A 10974-nucleotide genomic window follows, 5' to 3' on the forward strand; every position below is an offset into this window, starting at 1 on the left:
TACACTTCAATTTGAATATAAAATAATTCAATATTTTCTGCCAATTATTTCAGAAAGAGAAGCTTCTATATATGTTCCTTACACAAAATAATTCAAGCTTTCTTGTAGTTTTGTTGACTGGCTGACAGATTATGAAAACCCAAATTAAAATATTGAGAAGAGGTTCAACAATGACAATTACCGTAATTGTATCTCTCCCTAATCAGCTAGTTGGCTCAAAACAACTGCAGAGGTTTCCTGAGTGCCTGATTAAATAATAAATAAAAACACGGTAAATCAGACCAACCTTCTCTTGTTTTAGGACCATTAGAATGACCACAGTTGGGTCTATTCGATACGTCAGAAAAAGTTTTTCAGAGATTTGATTTTTTTTAACCAAAATCTTAACAGTTTTCAGGTAATTATTCCTGATACTGACCGAATATATGCAAACTTCTGAATTTAAAGAAAAAAATACAAAGCAAAAAATCTAAAAATGTTCTCGCTAAGTTTTCTGACATTTAGCAAACAAATAATTTTTGCAATTCTAACCGACCCAAAACAAGAATTTTGGTCTTATTTAGTTTCAGTAAGAAAAAACATCTTTATTCGGTGTATGTCATTCCTACTATTGCAGCATTATGTAGATTTTTTTTTCCCAGTTAACTTCCGATGTAAATTCACAACAAATATCAAAAGTAATCCATCAAATTTATGTGCAGATATAAAAATTCAGATCAATAAGAATCCGATTACATATAAAGATTTACATGTATGAAATTAATAGATTTCCCAGCTATAACACAATACAGGTAATTTCAGTTTATTGGGACAGTTGGTAATAAATTGTCATTTCATTGTATCATGTAATTGATTTTTATTTTAATACCTCGTGAGCTACAGTCATCTCTTTGCACCAGTTGCTGCGTTTCCATTACAAATGTGAGCAAACCTTTGTTGACATTCCGCTAGTGTCAAAAAAAAAACAAAAAACAATTTTGCAATTGCGATGTTTCCATTAAATAACAAATGAAGTTAAAATGTCACCGTGAGTAAGTTTGTGCGATAATTCATTAAAAAAACGCAGCGCCAAGATCTTCCTCCGACTTCCTGTCTTCGTCTTTTCCACCGGTAGTAATACTTGGCTGTCCATCACGTGGCTTTTGATGCGATAAATGTTTCCGTTGAAGTTGTGTAAAGAAAGACCTTCAGCCTAACACAAAGTACTTATCAAAAAACTTTTTTTTTTTATTGGCAAATTTTAAGGTCAAGAGAAACGCAGCGAGTGTAGGCATATGTTTGTGACGTGACCTGCTTGTGACTGACAAGAGGACTGAGAGAGCAAAGCTATGATATTTACACCAAACATTTTCATATAGACTTAAATGACTTTAAAACTTTCACATACATTGGTTCTGGTAACTGTTGAACACAGCCATCGCTGAAATCAAAGTGTTCTGTATTGACTAGGTGATTTCTGGTTCTGAAGCCTTTATCACTGAGCACAACAAACTTTTAACCACCAGCTGTAAATATTTTGCGATTCATTATTGTGCTTGTGATTTCCAGCTGTTTCTATAATTAATTTTATTTGTGATTCTCCCACTGTACGTCATGTGTTCTCATGCTAGCCCCTTGTGATCAGGGAAACTGGTGGTACAACATGAAGCAAATCCTTCCTGCCATTTAGGAAGCGCTTTGAAATGTTCATCAAGAGTTGCCTTTCTTGGGTAAACATCGTCTCTTGCCTGGGACTCTGGATGCAGATTAGGGCGTAGAAGGAATTTCCTTAAAACTGCTGCCGCCCGCCCAGTTAAAAGTCATGGCAAACCTCATACTTGAGTCATTTGGAGAGACCGGCTGAGGCCTGGGCTGTGTGGCGTTAGCGACTGACGGGCTTTTGTAATGCCTTCGGGTTCATCCCGCGATCTTTAAGCCCTTGAGGCTTGAGGAAATCATTCGTGTCGAAACAAGTATGCGGACAGATCAGACCGGACCTGTTTTGTCGTCTTGTAGCTTGTAGGAGGTACTGTAAATGACATGGCATTTTATCTCTACTGGCAGTCGGTGTGTTTTAAAGGCAGCAGGTGGTTGAGGACTACATCATTTTTAAAAGAAGATTCAGATTTGAAGAGGACATACAGATTTTTAAAAATTTGTTTCTTGGCAGAAAAGAACTGGACAAAAGGAAACTGTAAGTAATGTCATAATGGGTTCTACTTTAATTTAAGATTAAATTTGAGCAAACTTAATATTGGATTTTGAGTCTGTAACAATCTCAGGATATTTCCTTTTTTGGTAAATCACTGTAATCAACAGGAAGTTGAATGAAAGCCAGTCTTTACTATCTTACATGTGTCAATTGGACATTTTCTAATGTTTGGTTTTGTTTTTGGTTTCAGGTTAATTAACAACAACACAATGAAGTAACCTTTGAACCACACTTTCAGTCCTGAGCAGGATATATTAGTGTCCCATTCAGTTTCTTTTTAAGCCAGAGACACTTTTCATTGTGTGAGGCACAGGTGAAGACATCTCCAGCCTCCCTCTGACAGATCCCTGACCTCTGCAGCCATGGGTGAATGGGGGTTCCTCGGGAGCGTCTTCGACAACCTCCAGGCTCACTCTCCGATGCTCGGACGCTTCTGGCTCTTCCTCATGCTCATGTTTCGGATCCTAATCCTGGGGACTGTGGCCAGCGACCTGTTTGAGGACGAACAATTGGAGTTTACCTGCAACACCCTCCAGCCGGGCTGCAAGCAGGTGTGCTACGACAAGGCGTTCCCCATCTCCCAGTACAGGTTTTGGGTGTTTCACATAGTTCTGATTGCTACGCCGTCCATAGTCTTCCTCTTGTACGCCACACATCAAAATAAAAAAAAAGCCTTGCGGCCCAAGTCGAGGCGCAGCAGCATTCAGAACTACAAAGACGACCGCCGTTTGAGGAGGCTGTACATCATCAACGTCATCTTTCGAATCATAGCGGAGGTGGCCTTCTTGGTGGGCCAGTGCAAGCTGTACAGCTTCAAGGTGCCAGCCCAGTACCCCTGTGATCGCTTTCCCTGCCCCTACACCGTGGACTGCTTCACCTCCCGCCCTATGGAGAAAACGATCTTCCTCTACTTCTACTTTGGCGTGGGGGTCCTATCTGCCTTTTCTAGCATTGTAGAGCTGTTCTACAGCTCCATAAAGTGGTTCTGCTGCAACCAGGAAGACTTTGATCTGGAAGACAGAGCCTGCAAGAATCTCCAGAACTTCAGGCAAGATGAGTCGGGCAAGAAGACGATGTCAGACAGTGCATCCGGCAGCGTGCAGCTAAAGAAAGGATCAGTGAAGAGCAGCAAGACGATCTCCACTAAAGGCAAGAGAGGCAAATATGTGAGCACCAGGACGTGCATGGTTTGACACGTCAACATTTCCTGCTCAAAAAATGTTGGTTTTTTTTATCTAACGGTGTACGTCATTTCATCTTAAAATGCCATGTATGTATGTGTGACAGAGTTTCCCTGATTGGAGACATAATAAGGAAGCCTTAGGAACGAGGTCAGGAAATGAGTGTAAAGACGAGGCCTGGTTGACCTGCAGGGATCGTGAATCACGCCCAACTCTAAACACTTGAGAGAGAAAAATCTGACAGCAAGGCCCTTGTTAGACCTGTTTAACGCTTCCTTGGTTGCTGCAGAGCTCACTCTGACACTCTCATTGTAGTGAAAAAAATCCACCCTCAAGTGTGCTTTTATGAAGTGTTTCTCTCCATCACTGAAAGTGTCTGAAGAGAAACACTCTTCAGACACTTTCAGTGTCTGAAGAGTGTCTGAAGAGTTTTCCAAAATAGAAAGAAAAATTTGACATCAGAAAAAATACACTTCTGTTGTTTTGTTGTTGAATGAGTTAGCTGCTTAGCTTAGGCTTTGCTAAATTTGAGCCAACTCAAAAGCAATGCTATATTTGAATTTTTGTGAAAGTATTCTACCTGCTGACAAGTTAGGTTTTTATTTTACATTTGTAAGTGTATTGGTCATATGTCAGGCAGAATTTTTCAGTTTGCTACTTAGAAATAAAAGTTTAAAATGTAGTTTACGTCTGCTACTAGCATAAATTTGTTTATTGTGGATGTAATTTGAAAAAAGGGCCATTTTGTTTCTTTTGAATTTTATAAAACAGTATTATTGTCTACATTATACTTTAAATCTATAGTAAACATAAATGTGACTTGTTTTGGAAATAAGGCACCGACTTTAGACTGAAGTAAATACCATATGTGAGCAATACATATTACCCAATACTTTAGCTGATTTCTTTTTCCAACTGGTTCAAACACATTTTTATATCAGTGGTGGGTCATCAGGGCCTGCATGCAGTATCAAAATGCCTACCATTCACAACCTAACTTATTTTTTGTTCAATTAAATTGTATTAATTTACTTCCACGAGTCTATTCTCTTTTTTTCTATATTGTCTCTCTTGGCTGCGCTGCTTCCTGTATGTCTGTGTGGATCGTCGGTATTCCGTCCAATCAGATTTCAGTGCTTTTGTGTTGCCGACGTAGCCCAGGGTGGTAAGTAGAAAAGCTGTGTGATATCGCTAATTTGCACGTCAGCTTCCGTGTTCGGGGAAAAGCGACTCGGTCGCTTCCGGTCTATTGAAAATGGCATTTTAAACTGGGTACTTGCAGGGCTTGGCCTAGGTAACAGTTAATGGAGAAAGGTTTTAAGGTACTATAGCCTTGTTATACATTCAGAGATACAAAGGTGAGTTTTACTTTCTTTAAACTTTGTGATTAACATTAACTTTAGCTTATGCTTGTAGGCAATATTCTTGGGACATTTTTATTATAAAATTGTGCTATTTAAATATCTAAATATTTTAATCCATTCTAATGGACAATATTTTTTACCTTATTCTGTTCTTATTTTCAAGTATAGTATGTGTGTTTATTGTCGTTAGTGTCAAACTGAGACTAGGTAACGGGGGAGGTTACGGTTGGACTAAAGCATCCGCCAACTCCTGGACAGTCTGTGGTGCAACGTGACGTTGGTGGATGGAGCGAGACATGATGTCCCAGATGTGCTCAATCGGATTCAGGTCTGGGGAACGGGCTTTAAAATTAACATCCATATTCCCTGCTTCTTGCTCAGCCCAGTAACTATGGCAACCAGTGACAGTTTAAAAGTCCACTGAGGCTTTCTGCAGTCCACCTTCTGAATATGAAATGAAACTGTGACTTCACAATGTGACATGACAATAAAACTCCAAAAGCAGAATTCTGACATCACCAGCGATTACATAAGTTCCTCACATCGATCTACTTTCATCACAACCTTTTAGCAGCCGTTGTTGATACGTTCCTCTTGAGAGTTTATTGAGCAGTTCACAGTAAGATCTTCAACTTTGTTTGGTGAACATTTCTTTTGGAGATCGACATCAAACTTAACTTGAAATCTTTACTGAGTTTCTAGAAAAGTGATTTATCCTAGAACCTGAAACAAGCAAAGGTTACAATGCAGTCCAACCAGCCTAGAGTTGAAGAGGTTGAATTCGACAAAATTGTCGAAAGCGAATTACAGCCACCCAAGCCACCCAAGCACAAGAAGAAGAAGGTGTCATTTGCAGTCTGGTGGGAGCTGCACGCAGCTGAGGAGCTAAAGATTTCTGCTGAAAATATCCAACAGCAGGACCCTTCACTGGTGGTTGAAAATGGATCGATTGCCAAAGCAAAGGAGACAGTGGATCACAAAGGGGACAGACCGACACCTGAGAGTGAGACCAATGAGAAGAACCAGGTACCATTTAAAACCTGGTCGGAGGAACACGTCCCCATTGACCAAGAGATGTCTGCAGGAAATATTGAAAAGCAGAACGATTCACTGCTCAGTGAAGAAGAGTCCATCACTAGAGTGCAGGAGACAATCGATATAGCAGAGAAGGAACAGCCCTCTAAGTCTGAGGAACAGCCACCAACCACCAGGCGCCACAAGAAGAAAAAGATACCATTTCATATCTGGCTGGAGAAACATGCCCCTGCTGATCTAAAGATTTCATCTGAAAGTGCTGGAACGGAAGACGTTTCACCAGTTACCGAAAAAGCATCGATCTCCGTACTGCAGGAGACAATCAATGTAGCAGAGAAGGAAGAGTCCTTTAAGTCTTGCCCAGACAATGTTAATAAGCAAGACACTTCTCTGACTGAAGAAGGTGATCAGGCTGTTTCCTTAAAAAAGGAGATTTGCGCCGAGGAAACACCACTGGTCACTGAACAAGATTTCATCTCCAAAACACAGGAGACACTGGATCAGCAAGAGGAGGAACAGCCACCAAAGACCGGGCGCCACAAGAAGAAAAAGATACCGTTTCATATCTGGTTGGAGAAACATGCCCCCGCTGATCTAAGGATTTCATCTGAAGGTACTGGAACGGAAGATGTTTCACCAGTTACTGAAAAAGCATCGATCTCCGTACTGCAGGAGACAATCAATGTAGCAGAGAAGGAAGAGTCCTTTAAGTCTTGCTCTGAAAATGTTAATAAGCAAGACACTTCTCTGACTGAAGAGGAAAGTGATCAGGCTGTTTCCTTAAAAAAGGAGATTTGCGCGGAGGAAACACCACTGGTCACTGAACAACATTTCATCTCCAAAACACAGGAGACACTGGATCAGCAGGAGGAGGAACAGCCACCAACCACCAGGCGCCACAAGAAGAAAAAGATACCGTTTCATATCTGGCTGGAGAAACATGCCCCTGCTGATCTAAAGATTTCATCTGAAGGTGCTGGAACGGAAGATGTTTCACCAGTTACCGAAAAAGCATCGATCTCCGTACTGCAGGAGACAATCAATGTAGCAGAGAAGGAAGAGTCCTTTAAGTCTTGCCCAGAAAATGTTGATAAGCAAGACACTTCTCTGACTGAAGAAGGTGATCAGGAAGATTCCTTGAAAAAGGAGATTTGCGCCAAGGAAACGCCACTGGTCACTGAACAGGATTTCATCTCCAAAACACAGGAGACACTCAATCAGCAAGAGGAGGAACAGCCACCAACCACCAGGCGCCACAAGAAGAAAAAGATACCGTTTCATATCTGGTTGGAGAAACATGCCCCTGCTGATCTAAAGATTTCATCTGAAAGTGCTGGAACGGAAGATGTTTCACCAGTTACTGAAAAAGCATCGATCTCCGTACTGCAGGAGACAACCAATGTAGTAAAGGAACAATCCTTTAAGTCTTGCACTGAAAATGTTAATAAGCAAGACACTTCCCTGACTGAAAAGGAAAGTGATCAGGCTGTTTCCTTAAAAAAGGAGATTTGCGCCGAGGAAACACCACTGGTCACTGAACAGGGTTTCATCTCCAAAACACAGGAGACACTGGATCAGCAAGAGGAGGAACAGCCACCAACCACCAGGCGCCACAAGAAGAAAAAGATACCGTTTCATATCTGGTTGGAGAAACATGCCCCCACTGATCTAAGGATTTCATCTGAAGGTACTGGAACGGAAGATGTTTCACCAGTTACTGAAAAAGCATCGATCTCCGTACTGCAGGAGACAATCAATGTAGCAGAGAAGGAAGAGTCCTTTAAGTCTTGCCCAGAAAATGTTGATAAGCAAGACACTTCTCTGACTGAACAAGGTGATCAGGAAGATTCCTTGAAAAAGGAGATTTGTACAGAAGAACCTGTGATTTTTACAACACAGCTGGTCACCAAAAAGAAATCCATCCTGAAATCACAGAAGAAAGTGGATCAAAAAGGGGAGAAACAGACATCAAAGACAAAGCGCATCAAGAAGACGCCACTATTATGGAAATCTTTCCCCGAGTCAGACGCTTGTGTAGATCTAACATTTTTGACACAAAATAGTGACGTCAATAACGGTCCTCTGCCAGAAAAACCAAGTTATCAGTCAGCTTTGCCCAGCAGAGGAAAGAAAACATTTTGGAAAGTGTTCCCTGAATCAGAACCTCGCATTGACCTAAATTTCTTTGCTGAACATATCGAAGGGCAAGATGTTTCAGTTCCGGCAAAACACGGTGAACAGGTAGCTTCCTTGGAAAATCAGTGTTATTCCAAGGACACTGTGATTTCCACAACAAGTCAAGCAAAGTGTTTGTGTCAGGCCAAATCGAAGGAACCTGAATTGGGAAATATCGAACTACAGAAATACTTAATGAGACAGCTTGATGAAATGTTCGACATAAATCGTAAACTAAGTGCTAAACTCAAATACCAGAACGATCTGTTGAAGAAAGTATTCTCAGAGCAAAGACAAAACAGGAAGTCAACAGGGTGGGGCCACGTGTGGGTTGAGTGATTGGTGGGAATTTAAAAAGAGCTACTGATTCTGTTAATTGGACATTTTAGATAATATTAAAAAGCAAAGACATCAGTACTCATGTTCATCCATTGTAAGATTTTTATTTCTAATTGTAAACAGAAAATAAGACAACCACATTTATTAATTAAAGGGAGATTTAGAAAAAGAAAATGTAAACAACATGGAACAAAAAGAGCCTATTAGAAATTTAAACCTATACAAATTGGGAAAAATTTGGAAAACTATTTATCTTTCTGGGAAAGATATATCTATATCTAAATTTATGTCCCTCTCTCTATATCTATCTATCTATCTATAGAAATATATATATACTGTATATATATATATATATATATATATATATATATATATATATATAAATCAGAAATATAGATTTAGATATCCATCTATCTATATATATATATATCTACATATATATAGATCTATGTCTATATACCTATGTATATGTATGTATATATAATCTACACATCTATATCTGTAGCTCTATCTGTAATCCATAAATCTATAGATCTATATATCCATAAACCTATATATATATCTGATTTATAAATAAATCAGAAATATAGATTTAGTTATCTATATATATATGTATATATAGAGAGAGAGATCTAGATATATAGATATATCTATCTACATAGATCCATCTACCTAGATAAAGAAATATATATAGATATACATATCTATGTATATATATATATATATATATACATACAGATAGATCTATATGTGTATATAGATCTATCTGTTTATATATCTATGTATATATAATCTACACATCTATATCTATAGATATCTCTATATATATACAGTATATAGTGTAGATATAGATATAAATATATATATAGATCTCTCTCTCTCTCTCTCTCTCTCTCTCTATATATATATATATATATATATATATATATATATATATATATATATATAATCTACACATCTATATCCATAAATATATATACAGTATATGTATATATATATTTACACTGCTCAAAAAAATAAAGGGAACACTCAAATAACACATCCTAGACCTGAATGAAAGAAATATTCTCATTGAATACTTTGTTCTGTACAAAGTTGAATGTGCTGACAACAAAATCACACAAAAATCATCAATGGAAATCAAATTTATTAACCAATGGAGGCCTGGATTTGGAGCCACACACAAAATTAAAGTGAAATAACACTACACGCTGATCCAACTTTAATGTAATGTCCTTAAAACAAGTCAAAATGAGGCTCAGTATTGTGTGTGGCCTCCACGTGCCTGTATGACCTCCCTACAACGCCTGAGCATGCTCCTGATGAGGTGGTGGACGGTCTCCTGAGGGATCTCCTCCCAGACCTGGACTAAAGCATCCGCCAACTCCTGGACAGTCTGTGTGCAACGTGACATTGGTGGATGGAGGAGACATGATGTCCCAGATGTGCTCAATCGGATTCAGGTCTGGGGAACGGGCTGGCCAGTCCATAGCTTCAATGCCTTCATCTTGCAGGAACTGCTGACACACTCCAGCCACATGAGGTCTAGCATTGTCCTGCATTAGGAGGAACCCAGGGCCAACCGCACCAGCATATGGTCTCACAAGGGGTCTGAGGATCTCATCTCGGTACCTAATGGCAGTCAGGCTACCTCTGGTGAGCACATGGAGGGCTGTGCGGCCCTCCAAAGAAATGCCACCCCACACCATTACTGACCCACTGCCAAACCGGTCATGCTGAAGGATGTTGCAGGCAGCTGACCACTCTCCACGGCGTCTCCAGACTCTGTCACGTCTGTCACATGTGCTCAGTGTGAACCTGCTTTCATCTGTGAAGAGCACAAGGCGCCAGTGGCGAATTTGCCAATCCTGGAATTTAATGACACCCCCTGATGGATACGAATTTGCACAAGGTCTGTATGAAGCATCCAGTGGCAGAAGACTCAAATTCATACCTGTAAAAATAAAGTATGAAAGAAACAAAAGTACAAAGACACAAAATGGCGACAGGCGGTAATGACCAGCATCCATTCTGAAAGCCTGGCGACTGTATTTATTGTTTCACAGTGAGTCTCTTTTCTTTTCTTTTTTTTATTTACTGGATGATAAACTCTGAATTAAGAACACAATGAGGAAAAGATGAACAACTGGAGTCATTTTTCTAATATTAAACTCAGGCTTTATTACATTTAGTGGCTCCAGGTTGACTTTGGACGTGACATTTATCTTCAGAAGTGCACTATGACATAGATCGGGTGAAATGCCCCATGAACAGCCATTTCCAAGATCCATGCTACACGTGCTAGCTGGAGAACGTTAGCCGTTTGTAAGCCGTTTGAATGTGTGCCATAAAACAAGCTCAACAACATTTCTTTCATGCCTTGCCTGGAATATCAACTGAAATTGAACACAAACTGCCTTGTTCCAGCTGTCTGGAATATTGTTTCCTTTCCTTGTTTGTCAGTAGTTTGACATTCAACCGTCTTGGACTTTGTAACTGCGGAGTCACCTCTGCAGTTTCATTCTTACTTAGCCTGAAGAAACTCAGTCCATCACAAGAAGGCAAAACTGATACGTTATCTTTCCAGCATATTCTTATCTCACTGATTTCTTATGTACAGATTATGTTAAGCTAACATGGTTGGTACAAATGGAATTTTTTTTTTATCTCAAGCTGATTTAAAAATGTT

The 10974-nt window shown here is 39.6% G+C and overlaps 1 protein-coding gene across 1 annotated transcript; it reads left to right on the plus strand.

Moving 5' to 3' along the window:
• Positions 1–1844: 1844 nt before the first annotated feature.
• Positions 1845–4363, plus strand: gjd3 (gap junction protein delta 3). The gene is made up of 2 exons (XM_023340642.1): positions 1845–2173; positions 2382–4363. Exon 2 carries the CDS (start codon positions 2554–2556, stop codon positions 3382–3384), a length of 831 nt encoding a protein of 276 aa, XP_023196410.1. The 5' UTR covers positions 1845–2173; positions 2382–2553; the 3' UTR covers positions 3385–4363.
• Positions 4364–10974: the final 6611 nt, after the last annotated feature.

Source organism: Xiphophorus maculatus, chromosome 10, assembly GCF_002775205.1.
Source record: "Xiphophorus maculatus strain JP 163 A chromosome 10, X_maculatus-5.0-male, whole genome shotgun sequence".
Lineage (NCBI taxonomy): Eukaryota > Metazoa > Chordata > Actinopteri > Cyprinodontiformes > Poeciliidae > Xiphophorus > Xiphophorus maculatus.